Source organism: Leopardus geoffroyi, chromosome A2 (genome assembly GCF_018350155.1).
Source record: "Leopardus geoffroyi isolate Oge1 chromosome A2, O.geoffroyi_Oge1_pat1.0, whole genome shotgun sequence".
Classification (NCBI taxonomy): Eukaryota; Metazoa; Chordata; class Mammalia; order Carnivora; family Felidae; genus Leopardus; species Leopardus geoffroyi.
In genome coordinates this window covers 82,255,423-82,281,407 of record NC_059331.1, presented here as the reverse complement: position 1 = coordinate 82,281,407, position 25,985 = coordinate 82,255,423, and the positions used below count along the sequence as shown (strand labels likewise).

The 25,985-nt window shown below is 40.5% G+C and overlaps 1 protein-coding gene across 7 annotated transcripts in view; it reads left to right on the top strand.

The window, feature by feature from the left end:
- Positions 1–521: 521 nt before the first annotated feature.
- LOC123606357 (gamma-secretase activating protein) overlaps positions 522–25,985 on the top strand; it is a 90,479-nt gene continuing 65,015 nt past the window's right edge. The window contains exons 1-7 of one of the 7 annotated variants that reach the window (XR_006716245.1): positions 522–761; positions 11,063–11,139; positions 12,229–12,285; positions 14,463–14,532; positions 14,855–14,908; positions 21,419–21,507; positions 25,554–25,623. Coding sequence is in view for 5 of the 7 variants with exons in the window: in XM_045494573.1 (XP_045350529.1) it covers positions 653–761; positions 11,063–11,139; positions 12,229–12,285; positions 14,463–14,532; positions 14,855–14,908; positions 21,419–21,507; positions 25,554–25,623 (526 nt within the window). In the remaining 2 variants the exon portion in view is untranslated. The remainder of the gene's footprint in view (positions 762–11,062; positions 11,140–12,228; positions 12,286–14,462; positions 14,533–14,854; positions 14,909–21,418; positions 21,508–25,553; positions 25,624–25,985) is intronic. The other 6 variants (XR_006716244.1, XM_045494573.1, XM_045494572.1 and 3 more) reach the window with 6 other exon arrangements.

The window sequence follows — 25,985 nt, the reverse complement described above, 5'->3', positions numbered from 1 at the left end:
TTCCAGGGTCTCAGTATCTCCCTCAAAATAGAACTATCTTCACAAGCTCCCCGATGCTACCTAAATACTGCCAATGAAACCTTATCTCCCTGCAGCTGGGTCAGTAGGCCCGGGATACTGCAGGCTTCGAGCCCCGCGATGAACTAGAACTTTCTCAGGTGATCCCGCTAAAATACCTCTCTCTCTTGTCAAGTGGTTTCCAACTTTGCTGCAGAGGGAGCACCTGAGGATTTAAAAAGAAAAGAAAAATAAGCGTAGAGCCTCCTCTAACGCGCAGCATAGTTTAAATTAAACCATCGGTTCAGCGACATCTCCATGGCCCTTAAATCCCTCCACTCATCTGCCCTCAGCCCGAAGGGCGCACGTGGAGGGTTCGCGCCCGGTGGGCTTGGTCGCCGTGCCCCAGTCCCCTTTCCTCCTAGTCCGCGGTGCCGAGTTCGAGGCTCCGGGCTCGGCGCAGGCCTGCAGGAGGCGGCGCCCCGGGCTCCCCGGGCCGGACCGCAGCAGAACCGAAAGCGGCCGGCGCGGGGAGGCGGGGGAGAGGAAGGAGGGGCGGGCGCCGCAGGGGAGAAGGGCGAGGTGGCGCGCGGAGCGGAGGGCCGGGAATGCCCGCGGCGCGGGGCCCGAGCCGCCCGCTGGCCGCGTCCGGGCGATGGCTCTCCGTCTGGTCTCCGATTTCGACCTCCGGAAGGACGTGCTACCGTGGCTGCGGGCGCAGCGGGTGGTGTCAGCGGCCGCCGGGTCCCGAGGCGGCGGCCCAGGTGCTGGAGGCGCGCGTCCGGGCCGGGGCGGGGGGCAAGTGCGGGCCGGCGAGGGGTGGAGTCTGAGTGGTTCCTGCGGAGGGGGTTCCCAGGACCGGAGGGGGTAGGGGGCGTTGACCAGAGGGGGAGCTGCCTGCAGCCCCCGCCAACCTGAGAAGGTTGGTGCGGAAGGGGTGAGCTTCCCTCTTTGGAGTCTGGGCTTTGCCACCCTCACCCCCGGGCACTGGTGCAGGTCGGAGGGGCAAGCCCTGGGCAAGGTCGCGGCTGTACTGCACTGCTTATTCTAGCGAGTCCTCCAGCTTCTGGTTCACTTGTTGCCTAGTCAGTCACCTTTAATAGAAAGGCCGAGGACACTAGTGATACCTCAGCATCACCTCATCAGGGCAGGGCGTGGAGGAGCACGATCCTCCGGTCCAAGGCTGCAGGGAGTGGGACAGGGTCTTCTGCGTGCTTCATTGGCATCTCACCTGCCTGGGAAGGTTCATCACCCTTGTAAGGGCTCTGCCAAGACTGGGGGCTCCTGGAAGTTTTTGCGTTATGAGAAAAGATGAATCAAGGCCACCAAGAAGGCCACCATAAAAATACTTAACAGTTGCACAGTTTGTCCTCACATTGGTGAGGTGTGTTTCTGAGCGAAGTGGACGTACCTCTTCAGATGTGAAGCGCGAGAGGGCAGGGGTCTGCTTGCAGGATGTGAGCAGTGAACTCAAGCCTCCGGTTTTCCAAAGAAGCTCCAAGCCCATCGCCACCAGCCCAGAACACTAGCCTGTGCGGGCTAGCGAGAGGAGTGTGAGACAGTGACAGGTTTGCTGTTCTACTTCCTCAGGGTGAATGAGAACACTTCCTTCACAGTTGAGGCTTTGGTTTTCATCTGTCGCAAAAATCTTTTGTTTTGGTTTTGATGAGGGAGAGAAAAGTGAGTTTTGAGCCTTTCCAGTATTAATCAGTCAAAACTTTAAAAAAAGGGGAACTCTGATTTCTCAGATTTTTTTTTCTTTTTAAGAAACTTGCTGCAAATAATGATCCATTCTCAAGGCTTAACTTCAGCTTCAAAAGCTATGCTACCCTGGATCCCATCTTGTTCACAGGAGCTTTTCAGTGTGTTTGCCCTTGCCCTTGTTTTTCCTTACACGCTATAGACTGCTGGAGGGTGTTGTTTTGGAAGGGTTATCTCGTATCTACAATTTCTTTCTCCTTAACTCTGGTGAAAGTTTTCTCTCCCTGCCTTCTGTCTTCACACCATCCTATGTCTTTAACAGAATTATTTGTAGGGTAGCTTGTCTTGGCCTGTTGGTTGTTAGTTCCAAATAAGGCGTCATCTTCCTGTAGCTTAACGCTTGAGTTTGTTGTAGTGTCATTATTAGTAACGTTTAGCTTTTTTTGGAAAAAAAAATTTGTCTCCTAAAGAGTTTTGGAAGCTTTAACTTTTTAAAATACAATAGGCAGCCCCAAGTCTGCTTTCCACCACAAAGTAGTTTTTTCTCTGAGCCTTCACCTCCTGTAGCTAAATGGCAGGTGTCTGCAAATGAGAAGTTACGCGAAGTGTGAAATGCCAGTCTTGTGTTTCAGTAATGTGTGTTGTGATTGAAAAGCTCTATGTGAGCCAGTTCAGCTTTAGCTTCCTGTGCCTTTCACTCATCTGTGAAGAAATATAAACTTGTGTATTGACATTCCGCTAAACAGATGCACTTGGGTTCTCAGAAGGTAAACCTACTAGAAATACCAGCTTTTTCTGATATCGGTAGTATTTCCCTCTTGCAGAGCACCTTGGCAAGATTAGTAGCCCTGTTATGCTAACAGAATTTTTACTCCTTTTTTTTTTAAATGTTTATTTATTTTTGAAGGAGAGAGAGATGGAGTGTGTACAGGGGAGGGGCAGAGAGAGAGGGAGACACAGAATCCCAAGCAGGCTCCAGGTTCCGAGCTGTCAGCACAGAGCCCAATGCGGGGCTCGAACCCACAAGCCATGAGATCATAACCTGAGCTGAAGTCAGACACTTAACCGACTGAGCCACTCAGGCGCCCCCAGAATTGTTACTCCTAAGTATCACCAGTGGGCGGTAGCTAAAAAAAAAAACCACACAGTTAATTCCTCTTCCATAATTTGTAGCACTGGCAAGGGAATCTGGGATTCTGATTTATTTCTAGCATGGTTATTACTCCACACATTTGACAAATTATTTTCCTTTCAAAGTCTCGGCTTTTCAAATGTTAATTATAAGTAATTATACCATTGTAATGTCTCTTCTCTACACACTTGCTTCCTAGATTTGAAGCCTTAATATTTTTACATCAACAAATACAATTAAAGATTTCTTAGTGGTGCTAAGTAATACTCTCTAAGTATGACATATTCCTGACAAAATAGCCAGGGAGCTGGACTAAGTTAGCCATGGAAATTAAGTGCCTGTGTGATAGTATTTTAGTCAACCAGGGGTTACAGAGTAGGGAGATCAGATTTGGTTACTACATACGCTCCTGGTTCTGGGTTGAATTTGGGAAAACGGTCTTTCCTGAAATAAATAGAAAAAATGTTTCTTTTAAAAATTAAAACAATTATACAAAATATTTTAACACATATAAGCTATACATAACAAAAACCATGTACCCACCTTAAAAATAGGATAATATCAAGACTTTGGAAGGCTCTTGTGTCTCTCTATCTGATCCTATTTCTCTATCCTTCACCTCTTGGAGGTAACAAGTACTTAAACTTTGATCTTATTTGTAGTTTTAAGCTATATAGATAGGAATAGATCTCCCTATGCAAAATATCATTTCATTTTGCTTGTTTGTGAACTTTAAATGAAAGAATATTATATGTATTTCTTGCTTTTTTTTCTTCTTCTTATATTCACATTACTATAGGTCATTATTTTTCACCGCTGTATAGTGTTCCATTGTGGGAATACACAATGCTATGGTGGACATGGAGGTGCCCTGCTTAGATCTTCCTTTCAAGGAAGGGCTTGTCCCAGGTGCTGAGGGTAGTTAGCAGATAATCTTCTGCTGTCAGCCCCTTCAGGGATTGCCTCCACAGAAGGTTTCCTTCCTCACCCAAAGTCAGGACATGTTGGGTGTGGCCCACTTTTAGTTAGGGACTAAAGTGGGATATAAAGTCCTGACCATTTTGACTCAACAGAGGACAGCTTTGACAATCCATTTCAGTTTGAGAGCTTCTCCAATAGGGGATTCTGAGATCACCTGAGGCTATGGTAGCTTGTCTTCTCCCCACTTTGTGGACCTCCTTCCTTCCCCTTCCTCCTATGGGTGTTAATCCCACATCCCTGAACACTCACTGGTAAGTATCATGGATACTAATCCATTCAGGGTGCTTCCTAGCTTTGCTTATGCTTTTTCTATTGGTGACATTTGGGAAGTTTCTGGGGTTTGCTATTACAATCAGTGCTTTTACTCACTTTCTTATGCACGTCTCCTGGTGCAGGCATGCACAGGTTTCTCCAAGGTGGATATCTAACTGGAGTTGCTGAGTCACAGGCTATGTACCTCTTCATTTTTCCTGGGTAGTGCCAAATTGTTTTCCAAAGTAGTTGTTCTTATTAACAACCCCATTTGTGGTGTAGAAATGTTTTTGGTACTCTTGGTATTTCCAGATTTGTAATTTTTTGTCAAATGGGTGAGTCTAAACATTATGTCATTGTGGTCTGAAGTTGAGCATCTTTCTCTATTTATTGACGATTCAAGTTTCCCTTTTATGAGATGTCTGTTCATCCTGTCCATTTTTCTATCGTGTTTTTTTTTTCATACTTTTAAGAGTTCTTTATTCTGGTTTCCAATCCTTGGTTCATCATCATCTGTTGCAAATATTTTCTCTCATCCTGTCTTTTTCAGTTTACTGTGGGGTGCCATTGATAATTGAGAGTTTTTAGTTTTAATGTAGTCTAATTTATGAGTCTTTTCCTTTTTGGTTTGTGCCTTTTTGGATATTGTAAAGAAATCCTCTCCTATTTAGAAGTTACGAAGACATTTTTAAATTCTCAGGGTTTTGCTCTTTGCATTTTGTTTTCTAATCCATCTGGAATTTATTTTTGTACATGATACAATGTAGGAATCTGACGAGGGGACACAAGAGCCTTCAAAAGTCTTGATAATGTTCTATTTTTAAGCTGGGTGGTGGGTAAATGGTTTGGTTTTATTTATAGCTTACATGTGTTAAAATGTTCTTTTGTAAATTGTCTTGGTTTTCTGTATTAATCGTTCTAGTGACACTAACCAAATAAACCTACCTCTTCTCATTGACAGCAAAGCCACTTCCGTGACATATCAAGTTTCCACATATGTATGGGTCTCCCTTCCTGGCTTCTTAATTTTGTTCCTTCTGTCAACTTAAGATGAAGACGTGTTAATAACTGTCTTTATGATAAGTCTTGATACCTGGTGGAGTAAGCCCCCTCACCTCGGCAGTCTTAAGGACCATCTGGGCTATTCAAAGTCCTTTGATACCTTATATATATATAATTTGGAATCCGCTTACCAGATTTCACCAAAACGTCTGTTGGAATTCTGATTTGAGTTGCATTGAATCTGTACATCAGCTTTGGGAGAATTGGCATCTTTACAATATTAAATCCTCCAACTATGAACCAAGTATAATTTCCTATTTATTTAGATTCTCTTTATGATCTTAATAAGTCTTAAAATTTTCTTCATGGAAGTTCTGCACACTTTTTGCTAGATTTATTTCTAGGTTGTTATTTTATGTTGCTTCCATAAATGGCACACTTAAAAATCACATGTTCTACCTATTGGTATATTGCAATACAACAGATCTTAGGTTATTAATTTTTTATCCAATGCTTAATCCCCTCTTGCCATGTATCACTTTCAAGAAACTAAGAAAGTGTATATGGTATGCATATTTCTGAAGGTTTAAATGTCATCTATATTTAAGACCAGAAAGAATGTAGGCTTCTTTGCGTATATATTCTTGCCTTCTTTGATATTCTTAGATCTGATACACAGATTGATTCATCTTTTTCATCTTTACCAGAGAAGTGATATATTTTACCAGATGACTGATTCAAGAGTAATGTCTTTTTGTTGCCTCCTATATACCCCCAGACAGATTTGGGGGCCGGAGGTCTGGCTTAGCCACATTGTTTTTTTTCATTGTTCCAGTATTCTCTTGGAAGGCAGCTGTGCTCACCACTATACCACCAGCGCTGCACACCAGTATTGATACTGTCCTTTTCGCTTTTCCTTCCCCTACCTTCCTAGCCTCCTTTTCTAATTGTCATACTTTTCTTATTGCTTCTTAACTAAAGCACCCCATCCTTTTTTTTTCTTTTTCATTTCATTCAGAATATGGGTATAAACCACATAATGATGTTTACTTTATAAGTTTAGGAATTATAATATCTCGGCACGTTGAGACAAATACTTATATGAATTATTTACAGCATACACGTGTTGTAGGTATAATCCTATCTTAGCACCTCCTGATCTATATATGAGCAATTCAAATTTTTGTGTAACACTGTGAGAAACCTCGTTGGAAGACAAATACTTTCATCTGATTTTTGTCTGAATGCAGCTGGGAACAAAATTTACACATTTGGCAAACATCTTCCTATAAAAGGAAATCACTTGTGTTTGGCAAAGAAGAGCTTGCAACGCACGAGAGTATCTGACAAACCAGCTTTGATTTCACGTGAACTGTGCCTTGCCAACACTTTAGTGTGGAGGTACTCTCCTTTTCTTCAGTAGGTTTACTTATGCAAGTATCTACATTTTTGCTTCATGAACTCTGAGGACATTGAACTGTAAAATTAAACCACATTTCCTCATTTGAATTGCTAAACTTCCTCTTCTGGACTTTCCAGTGATGAACTACTGGGAGAAGAGTCAGAATGAATAAGCAAAGAAGCTATTGACTACTTTTTTAAAAGGGTGTGTCTAAACCATGAGCAACTAATCCGGGGAGGATGGGTTAATAGTGTATGGTGAGACACTGGTGTCTGGATTTCCAACATTGCCATATTTGTCTAATTCAGATGTTTTTGAGATGAGAACCGTGAACTTATTAACTACAGGATTATTTTAAGACTGCAGTTATTACTACGTAACAGATCCACAAAGGCATTATTTTTATTATTTTTCAACTCTATCATGATTACATTATAAGTTGGTCCTAGTTATGTTATTTAATGAATATTGTTTAATATATAATACAAATATGTGATTCAGTGATTCTCAACCCTGGCTGCACATTAGAATCAGATGGGGAGTTTAAACACACACACACACCAGAGACTGGGCTCCTCACCAGCCCAATAAAGTCAGGATAGTTCGGGTAGGGCTTGGGCATCCATGTTCTTTTAAAAGCTCCCCTAATCAGGGGCACCTGGGTGGTTCAGTTGGTTAAGCTTCTGATTTCAGCCCAGATCAGGATTTCGTGGTCTGTGGTTTCGGGCTCTACGTCAGGCTCTGTGCTGACAGCTCAGATTCTTTGTCTTTCTCTCTCTCTCTGCCCTTCCCGTGCTCATGCTCTATCTTTCTGTCACTCAAAAATAAATAAACATTTAAAAAATTATTTTTAATAAAAAAATAAAAGCTCCCCTAATCATTCTAACCCAAAACCAGAGTTGAGAACCACCAATTTAATGGAACAAGCATATATCATTTGTTGTAATCTGTATGGGGATTTTTAAAAATTGTTTAGTGTTTTGAAAATAGATGTGCTTTTGCAAGTAAATTGAATTTTCTTAGCGAGATTTCTTGTAAAGGAGTTTCTTATCTTAGCTGAAACCTTTTAAGTGTACTTTGGAGAGGGTCTCTCCCAGCATCCTTATAATCTTGAAAGAAAAAAAGGACTTCTCAAAATATTGACACATTACATTCCAGAAGTTTTGAGTCATGTGCAGGATGAAAAAAAAAAAAAAAAAAACTCCCTGAAATTCTCTTTAGATGTCTACAAAATCTACCTTAAAGGATTTTTTTGGTAATTATTCATTTGCCTATTGTAAGCATGATACAGGAAACTTAGTTTATTCTGTTTACCTTTTTTCTGAGTGTGAGATTAGTCTGTGCCACTTTTTTGATACATTGGCCAAGTATCTGAACCTCATTCATTAGTACAGTGGGCCTGTAAAAGCTGACACAGTGTGGATGAGCTAAAAATAACTCAGTAAATTGTAAAGTGCTATTTATCGGTGAGCTATTGAATCATACTATTCTCCTAAGAAGACTAGGTGATTATCCTTATTTTTAAATCAGTGGGAAGTGAGTCTGACAGCTCATTAGACATTGAAAAATGGATGTGCCCACGTTAAAACAAAAACAGCACTTCGCCCCCTGCCTTTACCTTGCTCTTAGAAGATCCAGGCAGCTTCTTCCTGTGAGGGATGGGGAAGAGAGATGCCAGGATGATTCCTACATTTTCTACAAAACCTGCTCTTTGTCTTTTGAAATGTTTCCCACCTCCAGTTCGAGTACAGGGCTCCAGGTCACCAATTATCCTGTTTTGTTTTGTTTTTCTTTTTAAATCAGGAATACCAACTGAAATTTGCTCTGAGTTGGAGAATATTTGTCATATGTCTTGTCTGAATATTGAAACTTGTCATGATCAACATAATTTAACATCTAAAACACTATTCATGTGTGGGGAAAATGAGTCAAGTTGAAGCAATTTTGTGGAAATTAGGGAAATATGTATTTCTCTCCAATTAATGATAATTATCAAAGCTGTATCTACTAATGTTTAAATCCCTTAATTGTAGGGGCGCCTGGGTGGCTCAGTCGGTTAAGTGTCCTCCTTCGGCTCAGGTCATGATCTCACAGTTCATTTAGGCTCTGTACTGACAGCTCAGAGCCTGGAGCCTGCTTTGGATTTGCCTCTCTCTCTCTCTGCCCTCCCCTGCTCACACCCTGTCTCTCTCTCTCTCTCAAAAAAATAAATAAACATTAAAAAAATTTTTTTAATCCCTTAATTGTAGAATTGAGAGGAATATTCTAAAATTTTGACCAAAATATGATGGTCAGTTAAGTTACAAGTTAAATGTTTTGTATAAAGGACCTTTCTATCTTTCATCAAAATATGGCTTTCATGCAGAAAAGTACACAGATCATAAGTGTACAGCTCAGTTAATATTCACAAAATGAAACAGACCCTTGTAACTAGCACTCAAAGCAGGAAAGAGAACGTTAATAGAACCACAAAGGTCTCACATGCTCCTTTCCAGCAATCACTCAACTAGCACCATACGTTCATTTTGCCTGTTTTCGAAACTTGTGTATAAATTAAATCATATAGTTTGAACCTTTCTTGGGAGGGGGCAGGATCTTGGCTTCTTTTGCTCAGTTATTTATGTTGTACATCATAGCAAGTTATTATGACTATTGTACAATAGGCCATTGTTTGGGTATCCTACAATTTATTCATTCTTTGCCTGATGGATATTTTGGGTTTCCAGCTTGGGCTGTTATGAACCATAGTGTTATAGAAATTACATGTGTCATTTGCTGAAATAAGTGCATATTTCCATTGCGATATATGTACAAGTACAGTTGCTGAGCCATGTATGTTCGGCTTCAGTAGCTACTGCCAGTTTTCCAATATATATTCCTGTTAGCAGTGTATGACATTTCACTTGCTTCACATTTCTTGCCATCCCGTAATATGAAAACATAATTAGTTAAGGACTAGTATTGTAATCTTTAGGATAAGTAGTAATACTAAAAGATTGTATAACAAATTAATAAGTAGGAGAATGAAATAAGTTTTTTGATTAATCCAGAAGAAGGCAAGAAAAAACAATTGAGTCGTATAGAAAATAAATAGTAATATCGTTGATACAAACCCAATATATCAGTGATTAAATGTAAATGGACCACATACTCTAAAGGATGTCGCTTGTAAGACATATCTTAGGTGTAAGGACACAGGAAGATTCATAATAAAAGGATAAAAAATGTTATGTAAGCACTAATCAGAACACAACTGATGTTGCTATACTGTAATCAAAGTAAACTTTAAAAGCAAAAAGAATGTATTCATGATAAAGGGCATTTTATGGTGAAAAAAGGGATTAACTAGTCCAGTTCCTGGTTAAAAAGCTATGTGTGATTTTTCAGGCACAACCGTATGCAATTGCAAAAGCTTAGGGATGCCTGGGTGGCTCCGTTGGTTAAGCATCCAATTCTGGATTTCAGCATCGGGCTGTGTGCTGATAGCGCAGAGCCTGCTTGGAATTCTCTCTCTCCCTCTCTCCCTCTCTCCCTCTCTCCCTCTCCCTCTCTCCCTCTCCCTCTCTCTCTCTCTGTGTTTCTCACCCTGCCCCCCCCCCAAATAAATAAAGAAGCTTTACCTGGCAGCCCTCGTGGGGGGAAAGCTGCCCCCACCCCCCAACCAGACTTGGTGCATAGCCAGTGCACTGCAGTTCTCCAAGGGAGTTGCAGTCGACTCAGGCCCCCTCTGGGTGGCCATCATCTTATCCATAGCTGCGTTCTCAGCTGGGGTGCCTTCATTCAGAGGCCTCTTTATCAGGAGCTATCAACACAGACCTTCTTTAGGTACCTGTGCTGAAACCACCCCAGGAAAAGGAGGGGAACCTTGAAGATACTCTTTCTCCACACTGACTCAGTACTTGTCCATGTTAGCTCTTCTCTCTCTCTCTGCCCTGAGAACCCTGGGCAAACAGCCTTTTGTTGAGGGCTCCTTCAGCAGTGAGAGATTCCCCACCTCTCTACTGATCTACCTGACCCTCCACCACATGTCATTCCATGGGAGAAAATAAACTGAGAAGTTGATGCTTTCTCTGGTATAGACTCTTCCTTATACTATCATAGCCAGTGAGAAAAGACTTGACTATTACTTGCTTTTTATCTTGTTGCTTTCATCTGATAACTCTGCTGAGTTCCTAAATGTTACTCCACCAGGAAGCTATAACAGCACTAAATTTTTATACCTCTAATAACATAGTTTCAAAATACATAAAGCACAAACTAATAGCTACTTAAAATGTATTGAAGTATAACATACAGAAAAGTATTTAGGTTAAGAGTGTACAGCTCAGTGAGTTATTGCTAAGCAAGTATATCAGTATACCCAACACATATTGCATTACCAGCACCTCAGAAGGCTCCCTTAAGATACCTCCCAATCACTAGACCTTTCCTCTTCCCTAAAGGTCACTAAGTAGATTAGTTTTGCCAATTTTTAAACTCTATATAACAGAATCATCAGTATGTACTCTTTTGTGTTTGGCTTTTCACTAATATTTGTTAGATATGTTTTTAAACATTCCCTGTTAAATATTAACTTGCTATTATTATCATTTTAGGTGTTTTAGAAAATAATTATGAGAGCTTACGTATACTAAATGTTGAAAGAAATGGAAATGTTATTTATACCTATAAGGTATGTATGCTTTTTTATTGTGGTATGATATGCATGACATAGAATTTACTATTTTAACCATTTCTGTTTTTTCACAGAATTTTATGCTATGTCTTACTGAGGGGTAAGAATAAGTGCTGGCATTTAACTTTTAACATGACTTTTATTTTATGAGATTAAACAAACTAATTGAAATTGAGTCTTAGGAAATATTTTTTTAAACAAAAATTACACACAATATCTGACCCAGCACTCAAATTTTTTGAATAAATCAAGTTCTATTCTTCAGAGGAACAATGCTAAGTGAAAGACGTTTAAACCTAATTAATATGTAAAGTTTTGATCTTTGAAACATATTAAATATGATTACATAATCTGTTTAGGTATCATCTGTTTTGAGGCATTATTTAACATGTTTTCAATGTTCAGTGTTATCAGGAATGAAAATTTAACTTTACTGATTACTACAGTAGGGAAACGTGAAAGAATAATTTTACTGGCCAGTTTGCTTTGCGTAGATGTATTACTGTTTTTTGTTTGCTTGCTTTTTGTTTTGTTTTTTTTTGCTTAAAAGTTATTTTAAGTTGGGGCACCTGACTGACCCAGTCAGTGGAGCATGCAACTCTTGATCTCAGGGTTGTGAATTTGAGCCCCATGTTGGGTGTAGAGACTACTTAAAAATAAAATCTTTAAAAAAAATAGTTATTTTAAGTTGTGTCTATAAGTATGCTGCATTTAAGGAAACTGTATGATTCAAAAAGTTTTATTTATAGGAATATCATAGACTTGTTTTAGCCACTCCCAATCTCTATCATATATATTATATTAAATAAAAGGAAGTATAAAAAGATTCACTCCTTTACTATGCTCTGTCCTACTAGCCAGGGTCCCCCCAGTCTGGGTCCCCCAGACTCACCAAACTGTACACTCTTCATTCATTTCACTCTTTGAGCCCCTATTACTAGTTGAAACAGGTTTGGTCCCTTTCTGACATGCTACCTTTAGAGTGCTAATTGCTAATATTGATTGAATTATTGCAGGTTTAAGACTAACAACATCCTAACTTCCTGAACAATGGTATATAATAAATATCTGGTTAATTTTTTTAAGGACAATAAGGGAAATGTCTTCTTTGGATTATATGACTGCCAGACCAGACAAAATGAGGTAAAAATTACTACAATTCATAGATAACTCATTAGTTACTTTATTGTTTTTAGAGATTTTTACTTCTTTCTGCCTCCTTTTTCTAGATACATATTCTCATTTCATTTTCTAAAAAAATTTTTTGCCTCCTCCCTTTTACCATCTCTTGGACCATTATCTTGAAAAATGAATGAATGAATGAATGAATGAATGAAGTGCAAGAACTCCTGGACCAAAACATTACCTGAGGTTTCTTAGTCCTTTGAGATTTAAGCAAAATTGGCTCAAATCAATTATCCAATATTCCATAGGAATGTAGGAAGTCCAATGCCTTCCTGAGATTTGTGTGTGTGCTCTCACAAGTTTAGGATCTCATATTGACCTCTGGCTCTGTGTTCTTCTCCTTAACCTTCACTTCTCTTACTTCTTAAACATCCAGGTATAGAACGCAGCCTCCTTTTCTTAATTTTTCCCCAAACCCCCCACCTAGAGCAATGGTTGACGTGACAGGCTTACCTAACTCTCGGTGTAAATACAATGGGGTCCCTTTGTGCCTATGTAAAAGCAACTTACAAATATTAAGGGACCAGGAAGTCTAGAAATGTACCCTGGCACAGAAGGTTCTCTAAACATACTATTACCTGAAAAAAGCAAATTGCCAGAATAATACATTTCATTTATGTTTAAAAAAACTTTCAAGAAAGTATGCAATACATATGCATAAACATATATTCATTTAAAAAGATCTGCAAGCCTAGCGAGTAAATAAAAACATGTTTCCTTTTGGAAGGTAGTTCGTACTGGGTGAGCATAGCAGGGAGCTTTGACTTTTTATTTGATGGTGTCTGTGTGTTTTAAACACTGAGACTATACTCGTGTTATTTTATAATTAAAAAGGTAAAACACTAAAAATTAAGTGTGTACAACCATAATTCTTCTTACTTATAACTTAGAATCCCTCAGAGCAAGAGTCAAAAGAGACCAAAATGTCTGAAATGAATTGAGAGCCTTCTTATTCACTCAAAGTCCACTTTTTCTAATCAAGTGTTTAGTGACTTCTCAACATTTTTCAACTTCTGGCCATAGGATTTTAGTGTATTCTTGGTACTTTTTGTATCTATAGGTACTAATTACTTTCCTAGTACTCCTGCCATGTGTTGTTTCTCTTAGCCTGTTCTCTCCTGAGGTCTAAGACTCTTGATCTTTTCTTACCTTCTCAGTGTATTGTAAGAGAGTTTGCCTAATATAACTACAATTGTCTTTATTTCCTAAATCTGCATGTCATATCTTCCTCCTGTATGACCATTTTCATTTTCTTTAATATTTAATAAGGAAATGGAATCTTGCTTGTTCAAACAGCAAGAAAATTTTTTAAAAAAATAAAGATTAAATAAAAACAGAAGATTACTTTGCCAAGGCTCTGAATATGAGAGTCTTAGAGGAGATGCACTTGTGATTGTGTCTTAGCCATAGTTAATGATATCATAGGCAATTTGGTTAAAACTTTACTTGTCTCAATAATTATAAGAGCTGACATCTGAATGCTTATTATGGGTGGCAGACATCATAATAAGTGCTTTGAATGGATCATCTCACTTGATCCTTCTAAGGATTTCATGAAATAGGTATTATGATTTTTATTTTACTGATAGAGATTGTCCAAAGTCACACAGCTAGTAAGTGGCCCAGTCAGAATTTGATCCTGTGTTTAACCTGGCTCCAAGGTTTAAACTCTTAACCACTTGGCCATGTTGCCTCATGGTTAAGCTTCAGTGCCAACTCTGGTCTATGATTGCAGACTTTTTCTTAAAAAATAATCTGAGGGGCACCTGGGTGGCTCAGTCAGTTAAGCGTCCGACTTTGTCTCAGGTCGTGATCTCGCGGTCTGTGAGTTTGAGCCCTGCATCAGGCTCTGTGCTGACTGCTCAGAGCCTAGAGCCTGCCTGTGATTCTGTGTCTCTCTCACTCCCTACCTTTCCCCCTCTCTCACTCTGTCCCTCTCTGTCTCTCAAAAATAAATAAAAAGTTAAAAAAAAATAATCTGAAGCTTCTCAGTATGGATAAACTGGTTCATTGATGGTTCTTTAATAAAAGGTCTTGCCACCATGATACCTGCTTCAGAGCTAAATGGGAATTTGAATTCTATAATTGTTATTTAACACAAAACTCCAAATTAAAAAATAATTTTGTTTTAACAGCATCTCTATACGTTTGAAAAAGACTTGCACGTTGTCAGCTGTTCTGTCAATAGTGATAGAACTTTGCTTGGTAAGTTGGACTCTTTTATTGCTACATGTCAAGAACGAAACTACATTTGCTGAGTTTCAAAGTACTGAACTTTTGCTATATTTGACTATTCTCTAACAATGATTTTCTGGGAGGAGATGCTCCTGGGAGATTAATTTTGAAATAAAAAATCTGTGGAATCCACCTACAAAAAAAAGAAAAAAAAAGACTTCATTCTGCATTACCTTTATCATCCACTGACAGATTTTTTGACCCTTCACTTATTTCAGGTCTAAATGGTAAACTTTAACCAGCCACTGCATGGATCACTGGCTAATGGATTATTTTTTTCTTTTTCCATTAGCTGCGAGTTTAGTTCATTCTACTAAAGAAGGAAGAAAGAATGAGCTTCAACCAGGTATGACATAGTTTTTAGTGTCTATTGAAAGATGAAGATTTATTAACTAAGTCAAATTTCAAACATCTTTACAAATAGCTTTATCTTGGAATGAAAAGGCAAAGGTCATGAAAATGTTTTTTTATTTTTTTCAAGAGAACAAGAAAGTACAGAAAATAATGTAACAGTGAATAGTAGAAGTATTAAAAAGGCATTTAGTACCTGCAGACTAAATAAACACTGAGGACACACTAGAATCCTATGGTTCAGAAGCTGGTGTAAATGGCTGGGCTTTTAAAGGGTTGATATTCCTTCAAGAATGCATTTTTGTTCTTAACATCTGGTGAACTATTGAGCAGTACATAATACACTATGAGTAGTCCACCAATTCTAAATAAAAATTCCCATTTGCCAAGGTCACTTTGTAGTTTATTATCTATGTGATACTCCCCCCGTCTTTTTAACATTATGTGTCATCCATCTGTCCAGAACTCAAAGAAGTGCCTGCAGTGGGTCAGGCACTGTGTTTGATGCTGGGAATGCAATGTTATGCAAGAGAGGTGTGGCAATTGCCAACATGGTGAGCTATAGAGACTAATGGTGGGTGGAGTGCCCCCTGGGGCATGGGTCTCATCTTCAAAGGACAGCAGTAATCCCTGTGGGAGCAGCTTTTCAATTTATCAAGAGAAGTATGGACCTTTATGTAAAATTTTAATTTAATCAAAAAAATTTTAACATTTATTCATGTTTGAGAGACAGAGCATGAACAGGGGAGGGGCAGAGAGAGAGGGAGACACAGAACCTGAAGCAGGCTTCAGGCTCTGAGCTGTCAGCACAGAGCCAGACGCAGGACTCCAATTCATGAACCGTGAGATCGTGACCTGAGCCAAAGTTGAACATTTAACTGACTGAGCCACCCAGGTGCCCCTAAAATTTTATTTTAAATTTTGGCTCAAATATTTTTTAAAAATTCTGCTCAAGCAGTGATAACCACCTGTGGCTGATGTAGCCCATGGACTACCACCATTTTTCAATCTCTGGTCAAGTTCTCATTTCAGTCCCTTACTATTCCCATCCTGCAGCACTTCCCATCTGTTGTGTTTATTTGGGGCTTAAGCTCCTTTTGTTAGCATAGTTCCCACTCAGATGTATTCTTCTGTGGTTGTATGTGATGGAAAAACTTCTTGCACCTTCCTTTCCCGTGGGGCTTATGAGGCAGTCCTGGGTTCCCACAGAGTCAGCTTAGAGGGTCAAGGGAAGCAGAGTCAAGTCTGGATGGGATCTTCTCAGGGACCTTGGCACAGAGATTATGGGAGATGCTGCTGGGCAGGAGGCTCACCTGGAAACCTCATCATCTATATGATGATCTATGCCATCCTTACCTTCCCTCCTGCCGTGTTACAGGGAGAACCACAACAGCCACCTTCCCTCTTGAGTGCCATGTCCCCCTCTTCACATCCTCTGCTCCTCTTAGAATGAAGTGCAATGCTCACTTCAGAACTGATGGAACTGGACTAGTTTAAGTGAAATAGGATCTAAGACATTGGTGTCCTGACCCTAAAACAAGGGCATATGACCTCAATCTCCTTTACTTAAGAAGAGAAAGGCCTCATCTCTTGTGCTTCTCCCAATCACAAGCCTGGGCATCTCTACACATCCTTGGATTAGCTCCCTGTGCCTCCCTGTTCTTTTTGGTCCCTATTCCTATTTGCCTCTGGAATTCTTTATTATGCTGGTAAACCAGTAGAACCTATATTCTTCACCTGATGTTTACCATCTGTGCTTGATTGTCATGCAGAACAGTGGCGATTATGTACATTACAAAATGCACCTTCAGACCAACTTTACTGTAAATTTTATTAAATTAAATCCTATTCAGATATGCTTACTCTTAAAGTTTGGTGCACTTCTGGTGAGATCATCTGATTGCATCTTTAAAAATACTAAAATGAACGTTGTTAGTTATCATATTGGCTACCTCATGCTTTATATCTTCTCAGCTCACCTTTCATGCCAGCTGCCATGGTAAGAACCAGCTCCCTGCAAACGTAATTTGACAGACAGTGCCTTAACTCTGCTGCTCTACCTGCTTCTTGCTTTGTGCCCAGAGCCCTTGGCACATGCTACCCCTTTGCTACCTACATGCGTGCCACCTGGAAGCATGGCTGGAAAGGATTCCCAGTAGCATAAGCCATGACCAACCAGGGACCGAGGAGCTGAAGGATAAATACTCTTTTTTCCATCCCTTAAGTGGATCATTCTGAGGGCACGCTGCATGCAGCTCAAATCCCACAGTGGTCACAAATTGGATTGGGTTCCTTACAGTGGTAGACTCTTCTTCCTGTTTCATGCTGCCCACTCCCTCAGGCCAGCCCTCAGGGCTAAAGTGATCCTGGCCCCTGAGATTATTTCTTGTCTTGGTTTGGGTTTTCCCCACAAAGTAGAGTCTGAGGCAAGTATTTGAATGAAATTGAGGGATGATGCTAGGAAATACTATTAGAAGAGTATTTAAGCGGAGATCTGAAAGAAGGGAGGGAGCAAGCACATGGTGTGGGGAAAGCACATTTCTGGCTGTGACCACAGCCAGCACAAAGGTCCTGAGGCCAGAGTGTACTTGATGGATTTGCTGATCAAGGACAGTGAGGAGGTTAAAAGGGGAGAAAAAAAAAAAAAAAAAAAGGATAGTGAGGTCAGTGAGGCTGAATGAAAAGGGGCAAATCAGTAGGAACTAAGGCCAGAGGAAAACGGGGCCAAAGTACAGACAGATCATGGAGACCCTTATGAGATCTTCGTTCAGTTAAGAGTTTAGAAATGATGTGACCAGAAAGCACTGTAGAATCTATTATAATGTTTTGCCCTTTGAACAGTTATTTTGGAAAGCCTTATTTGTCCATGAATGACCTGGTAAGCCATTCAATTATAAAATGTGGTTTGCCTAGAGGTGTTGTTTAATACTCTGTTGCTTATGGGATTTTTCCATTGTAAGTGAGACAAACTGTCACGTCTTTCCTATGAACAATACAGGGTTCTTTGGTCCACATATTTTACAGCACAGTTTTTATCAATAGTGTTTCTTTGTTGGCTGTGGCCATGGCAGAGTTAATGTTTTGTTTGGAGAAGAGGGAAAAAAAGAGATGCCTGGCAGTCAGTAGAACATGTGACTTCTGATCTCAGGGTCATGAATTCAAGGCCCATGTTAGGTCAAGCTTACTTAAAAAAAAAAAAAAGAAGAAGAAGAAGAAGATAGGGAGCCTGAGTGGCTCAGGTGGTTGAGCTTCTGACTTTGGCTCAGGTCATGATCTCACCGTTCATGGGTTTGAGCCCCGCATCGGGCTTTGTGCCATCAGCTCAGAGCCTGGAGCTTGCTTCGGATTCTGTCTCTCTCTCTCTCTCTTTCTCTTTCTCTGCCCCTTCCCCACTCACACTCTGTGTGTGTCTCTCTCAAAAATAAACAAACATTAAAAAAATAATAAATAAAAAAGATTTAGGGAAAGAAAAGAATTAAAGGGCCTAGCTCCCCCCTTCACCCTCCCCTGTGGAATTGCATTTGCCCCAAGGCACAGTAGATTCCCCCTGGGCAGCTATTGGGGTATCCACATGTGTTGGCCACTGAGACTCTCCTGGGGTCCCCTGCGTCATTATAGATAATTGAGTGCTGTGGATGTTCCCTGGAGCTGTGCTTTGGTTCAAGAGCTCCAGTAACCAGAGCTGCTTCAGAACCATGCCCTACTGGCCTTTACCAACCTTGTCAGTCTTTAAAGTTTGGTGCACCTCTAGTGAAGTTAAATGATCACATCTTTAAAAATACTAGAATTTTCACAGCATGTGTCTTCACCAGGTTCTTTTGCCCACTCTATCCTCCCCATGCCATGCCTATCCCTATGCTTTTATTTTTTTTTCAATTTTTGTTCAATTTATTTAAGCTAAAAAGAACAGTTCACTTATTTCTCCCATTCTCCACCCCAACCCCCCACCTCTTGTAACTGCTAATTTGTTCTCTGTATCTATGCGCATGTTTCTTTTTCTCTCTTTCCAAGAGTCCACACATAACAGATACCATACAGTGTCTTTTTCTGACTGATTTCACTTAACACAACGCCCTCAAGGTCCATCCAAGTTGTCACTTTTGATCTTGCTGTCTCTACTTTCTGTGATATCTACATCCTGCCTGGATCCGTCTTGCCCTTCAGTGATGCCCTCCCAGTCTCCCCTGAGATCAGTATTCTCTAACTTCTTAAGACAACTGTAAGTACTTCATGGAATCATGGGATTTCATGACTGAAAGTGATTGTGGAAATGATCTGATTCTGTAGTTTGTTTGTTTTTTTAATAGCAAGACACTAAAGCCTTGGAAAGCTTCATCCTTTCTAGTTGACACTAGAGCTGATGTCTCTAGAATCTTGATCCAGAGTGCATCATATCACACCATGAAAGCACATGGTGTGTTATTGAGAGAAATTCCTTTTCCACGATTACTCTTATGATTATGCTGATTATATTAGTTAAGCGTCTGGGCTGCCCTAAAGAAGGGAAAGATTCGTGTAGGAAGATAGTTTCTGTCCTTGAAAATCCTCCCATTTTAAAATCAAGTGAATTTAGCTGATAGCTGGTTATCAAATTCACTGCCAAAAAATCCAAATGTGAGGTGATTCTTTACTTTTGCAATGAGGTGGATCCTCTACATGTCCCCTTAAAAGGTGGGGTTTTTTTTGTTCCCCAAATTGGAATATATAGACTTTTAGGACAAGAGATAAAATAGCCAAATGTCAACTTATACTACTTTATTTACTTAGTTATACATACTTCGTATAAAATAATAAGGAAAATAGTTTTTTTTCTCATTGTCACATTTCACAAAACATTTCTATTTTTCTTAAGTATCGTTGGCACCAATGTTTTTCTTATTCCTAGAACCCCTTTTTTTTTTCCTTTTTGAGTGATCAAGCAGATTCCCAAAGCTCCTGACCTTTACCTTTGTCCCAGTTATTAGAAGTATAGTTCTTTCGAACTGGTGTATGATCGTCTCACTGGGATTTTTGTTTGTTTTGTTTTTTATATATTTATTTATTCTTGAGTGAGAGAGTGCGAGCAGGGGAGGGGCAGAGAGAGAGGGAGACACAGAATCTGAAGCAGGCTTCAGGCTCTGTGCTGCACAGAGCCCAATGTGGGGTTCGAACCCACGAGCCATGAGATCATGACCTGAGCCGCAGTTGGACGCCCAACCGACTAAGCCACCCAGGTGCCGCAGTGTCACTGGAATTTTTATCCCAAGCTGTAAGTACCATTGACCAAACAGTATTTGATTTTCATTTGTTCTGTCCTTGTATATTTCAGATCCCACATAATAACTCACTGTCTTGCTTTCTCAGTAATCTTTAAAAAGCATGTTTACAGAGATATCCAGTCCTTGCAATTGTGAGGCCATATCCCAGGAATTGTTTTACATTCTTTGCCTTAAAAAAAAAAATGTTTACTTATTTATTTTTGAGACAGAAAGAGCGGGAGTGGGAGAGGGGCAGAGAGAGAGAGGGTGAGAGAAAATTCCAAGCAGGCCCTGGGCTGTCAGTGCAGAGCCCGTCACGGGGCTTGATCCCCAGGAACCGTGAGATCATGACCTGAACCGAAATCAAGAGTCAGACACTTAACCTAGCCAACTGAGCCACCCAGGCGCCCTACCTGAGACTTTTTGGGTTTTGGGGTTTTTTGTTTGTTTGTTTGTTTTGTTTTTGTTGTTGTTGTTTTTCCTAAGCAATGCTATCAGGTTAGTTACTTAAATAGTGAAAACTGGCACTGATTCAATTCCAGGTTGCTGTGCTGTCTCCAAATTGTATATTATTTTTCAAAATAAAGTTATTGAAAAGGCATCAGAGAATAGTTAAGTCTTTATAAGAACTCAGATATAAGACAACTCCTTCTCTGAGGTTTAGTCTTAGGGGAGGGGAACTTTTGGCCTAAATGTAGATATCTGTGGTAATCCCATTGTAGCCTGTGTCCAAGGACTTCCCTTTTAATTGCTATCTTTTAGGACATTTGCTACAATGTGACACTGAGGAAGTAAGTGGGTCTTTATCAGGGCAGTTCCAGTACCTTTCCCAAGGGAAGCCAAGCCCCTGTCCTCTTAATAGGCACTCTCAACTGTAACATGTTCATGCTTCAGAAATATCTTTACATTTTCATACACAAGCAGTATTTGCCAGTGTGCTGCAGAATTGGAGTTATAGAGAATTGAGTTGTGTTTGCTTAGACTTAGAAACTCAGAGGGCCTATGAAGCTGTGGCAAGTGGCTGAGGAGTGGGCAAGAACTTGTTCCTCACTTGTTCATGAACGCGTATTGCTTTCTCTTTCATGAGGTTTTCTTTATCTGTTGTGGGTTTTAAGAACTGTCAATGTAAATTTTAAGAAAATTACTTTTCCTGGTTGAATAGCTAATACAACAGGTAACGTGTTTACATTTTCCAAGTTCAGACGTACATGGAGAAGATCATGAATGACATTCTCATCTTCTTACTAAAAGCCTCCTTTCCTTTGTAGGATCAAAGTGTTTAACTTTGTTGGTTGAAATCCATCCTGTTAACAATGTGAAGGTTCTAAAAGCTGTGGATAGCTATATTTGGGTGCAGGTAAGCGAGCATGTCCATTTATCACTCATCTCACTAATCAGAAGGCGTGAAACCTAGAGGCAGTGGTGCTTAAGAAGTGTTTTCACACCCATTATCACATTCAATCCTCAAAGCAATCTGGTAGATGGGTATGGTTGGAATTATCAGCTCACCTTTTGCAAACACGGAAATCGAAACTCAAACCTAGTTCCTCTGTCTCTGTTATGTCATGGTTTGTAATGTTTTCACATGATAAAATACTCTCAACACACATTTAAGGTAAGTTTAAAGAAAAGTTTGTTTCATGTATTCATATAGTTGACAGAGTACACATGATTAAATGGCTAAATCACTGAATTTGTCAGCTCCATGAAATGGTACAGAAGCACTGTAGGTACAGTGTGGATGGACCAGATCTAGTCAACATTCATTACAAGCACATTCTGAATTTGTGACTTGTCCTACTCACTAAAATCTATTTGTGACATCGAAGTCAATACTCTTGGTGCCGTCACAGTTATCTACAGACATGTGCAAAGTGGTGAAAAATTTGTCACTCAGCTGAGGTTGAACAACGTGAAACTGCCTTCTTGATTGAGTTCTTATCCTATAAATGAATGTCATTTTTATGATCTACTTAGCGCCATGATTTTCACATTTTTGAGCTTTTTGTTGGTGATTTCACTGTTTCAAATGTCCCCCATGCATAGTGCTAAAGTGCTGGCTACTGTCCCTAAGCTCAAGAAGGCTGCCATATGCTTTATAGAGAGAATATGTGGGTTAGGTTAGCTTAGTTAGGGCATGAGTGCTGTTGACCATGAGTTTAATGCTAATGGATCAACAATATATATTAAATAAGATGTGTTTTATAAAAACAGGAATACACACGAAACAAAATTATATATTAATTCGTTGACAGAAATGTTGTGACCAGGCAGGAGCCTGTCCTTGTATGTCCCCTAGGAGTAATGGTTCAGCATTCAGTATATGGTGTTTGTGGTGACTCCATGCGATCTGACTACCACAGATGACAGAGGACTGTACATGTTCATGCAGTGCTATAGCATAACTTCCTCGTGTAACCTGAACTCTCTGCTTCTCATTGCTCCCCCCCCCCACCCCCGCCTACTCCCAGCCTCAAGCCAGTGGGTCTCCCTCTTGCAATGTGTCAGGAGAGGGACCTCTCTCCCATCCCCACCCCCCCAGGTCCTTCACTGGGGGCCACTGCCTGCTTCCAGCTCTTAGGCTGTATTCCTCCTCTGTCAGGAAGCTGCTATGTTTACACTGTCATCAGTACAGGGGTGACTATGGGGCAGACCACAGTTCCCTTTTTTGGTCTGTTCTTGGCTTCCTTAGCATGTCCACTCAGGGCTGAGTAGGCAATGGAGGTACTAATGAAGGATTAGGGCAGCTAAAGGGAATTACAGCACAGGAGGGAAAGGATTTTTATAAGTATGTAGTTGCACAGCATTGTGAATGTATTAACAACTACTGAACTGTATACTTTAAAACAGTTAAAAAGGTGATTTTTCTGTTATGCAAATTTTATCTTCATTAAAAGCAATTAATAGTACATGATGCATGACTGCATCCATAGGCCAAAGGGGAAGTCCCCACCCAAATGAGGTAAAACCCGTACTTGTCTTGAGGACCCATCTCTGTGCCTAGCCCTGCTCCCTGCTCCTCATTCTTATGCTTCTAGAAGGAGAAAATCCTTCAAACCTCCATCCAGGACAACCCCCCCACCTCCCTTTCTCCCTCCTTCTCCCCTTTAGAGAAATGCCATTCATTGTCCACTGAATTTGGTCTTGCCCTGAAATCTGGCTCCCTTTCCTTACCAAAACATTCATGGTGATCTCTGATAGTACATTTCCCCAAGTCTGTATGTGCAGCCTTGACCTCCTTCACAGAGAAACTTGAGCAGGACAGTAGTGGTCAGGGTTTGGATCCCAACCCGGTACCTTTGGAGAATCGCCTACCAGCATGACCTGCATCTTCCAAATGGCTCCAGATATCCACCTATAGTGCATATCTTCCAACTGAGTATTAATAATCAGAGTCTAGCTCCATATCTGTGAAGATAAATATTTCCCTAATACGATGTAATCTATATAGATCTCTACTCAAACTGCAAGAAAACAAAAACCTTGCATGCTTTTGTAGAGCTGTGTCTAAAACCTGTCTGTCTGTCTCTTTTTATTTTTGAGAATGAGCACACATGCAAGCAGGGGAGGGGCAGAGGAAGAGGGAGAGAGAGAATCTCAAGCAGGCTCCGTGCCCAGCACAGAGCCTGACACAGGAGCTCAGTCTCAGACTGTGAAGTCATGACCTGAGCTGAAATCAAGAGGCAGATGCTCAACTGACTGACCACTCCCAGGTGCCCTGAAGTCTATTTATATTCTCATTTCTAGGCCTTGCTCTAAGGCTGCCTCATAATAGAAAGGAAAACCACCACCACCTAAATGGAACTTTTAAAATCATGTTCTCACTGATTGCTGCACAAACACCAGGCAAAGGCTTAGAACTTGTCAGCATCATACTCCAGGTCACAGCCCTAGGCAAGTATGCCTTGGCCACCTCTGTAGTCCCAAGGGAGGCCGAATCATTTTCTCTAGGAATATTTCCTTGTTTTGAGGCACCGAGTGTTGGCTCTTCCACTATCTGTATGGTGTCACTCAGCTTTGCTTCTCCTCAACCCCAGGACAGGCAGTTTCCTGTTTGAGGTGCACAATTTCACAAATCAGGGCATAGTAAGTTCTACATTATTTTCATAGCTGAATTCTACAGTACTATTTTATAATTTTGAAATTTGCCATGAAAAATGGTGTATCGTTAATGTTCTGTTTTTCAATTCTAAAAAGGAAACTTGACTATGGGCAATTAAAAAATTTTTGCTAGTTCTAGGGGTGCCTGGGTGGCTCAGTTGATTAGGTGTCCGACTTCGGCTCAGGTCATGATCTCACCTTTGGTGAGTTCCAGCCCCGCATCGAACTCTCAGCTGAGAGCTCGGAGCCTGGAGCCTGCTTCAGATTCTGTGTCTTCCTCTCTCTCCCTGACCCTCCTCTGCTTGTGCTCTTTCTCTCAAAAGTAAACAAATAAACTTAAAAAAAAATTGCCAGTTCTATTTTCATTTTGTCATCATGAAAAGTTAGAACACCAGGTAATACATTTTGTCAAAAATGTTCCTAGTCTTTAGAAAGGCTGCCAATTATAAAATAAGGACATAAAAAGGTTATGTTCTTTCATAATGCTTTGAACTGTGGAGGGAAACAACAAAATTCACGGGTGGATCCTATCTAGTAAGCTGTTTTTCATGTTACAAAATGAAACTGCTGATTTATAGTCACCCTTTTGATGATGAAAGAATTAAGTCACTGGAGTCATCCCAGGGCCCCTCTTCCCTCATTATCACTGCTGATGACATCAGGCTGTTTCTGGCTGGCTGCTTTGTCCTGTGGGCTGACCCGTATGGGAGAGCATAGAGAAGGAGGAGTAGGGTGGATGGAGCCTTTTCTTCCCAACGGCAGTCATTCTATTATTTGAGGCTTGCAAATCCTCCACCACATGCCACATCGTGACTCACTCTTCTGCATTGGAAAGTCCCGTGTTACGTTGTGCTTTGTCTTTTGGATGTGGGACTTTGAAAGTTGTAGGAGAGCCTACATTTACTTGGTTGTCAAATTAAATACTACATTTAATTGCACAACAGGTGTATTGACCCCTTTTTTGTGTGCTTGCAAAACAGAACTTTCTGTACTGATGTTTATATTGTTTCTGATTAGCTTCAGAATCACATTCCAAAATAGGAAGCACCATCTCTAGAAATAAGCTTATACTTTAGCCTTACTGTTTAAATGAATTATGTTGGCCTGCCATCAATTTCCCCCTGGAAAACTGATCTCCTGAAAGCTCCTCCTTGCTTCCATTTGTAATGTGTGTCTGTAAATTATTCGGTGGTTCCCAGTACCTTCTAGGCTGTGTAGTAGTACAGTGATCAAACACTTTTGGAATATTTGTGTAAGCAAGGTAGTCTTTGCTTATGATTTTGGTTCATTTCCTTTTTATAGTTTCTCTACCCCCATGTGGAAAGTCACCCCCTTCCAGAGAACCATCTGTTACTGGTTTCAGAAGAGAAATGTAAGTGTATCTTTAGATGATATATACTAACTTCATGAAGGGCACATCTCCTAGTGAAGTATGGGACTTGACTGAATCTTCTAGATGTTCACTCACCAGTGCTGAAGGTCCAACTGACCTTTGATGTTCATTTCAGATCTAGCACTCCTGTGGAAGGGCTTTTCCTTTTCGCCCCACTTGTCCCCTTAGGCTCTGCTCTGTTTCCCATCCCAGGAATGATGGGCTCCTATGTGCATGGATTTCCATGTTTGTCACATGGTAGAGTGTAGAACAGTTGTGGAGGTCACTTTTACCTTCTTTAGTTCATCCTTCTTCAGGGTATCTGTCACCTTGGATGGAGAAGGAGGAAGGTATTAGAAGCC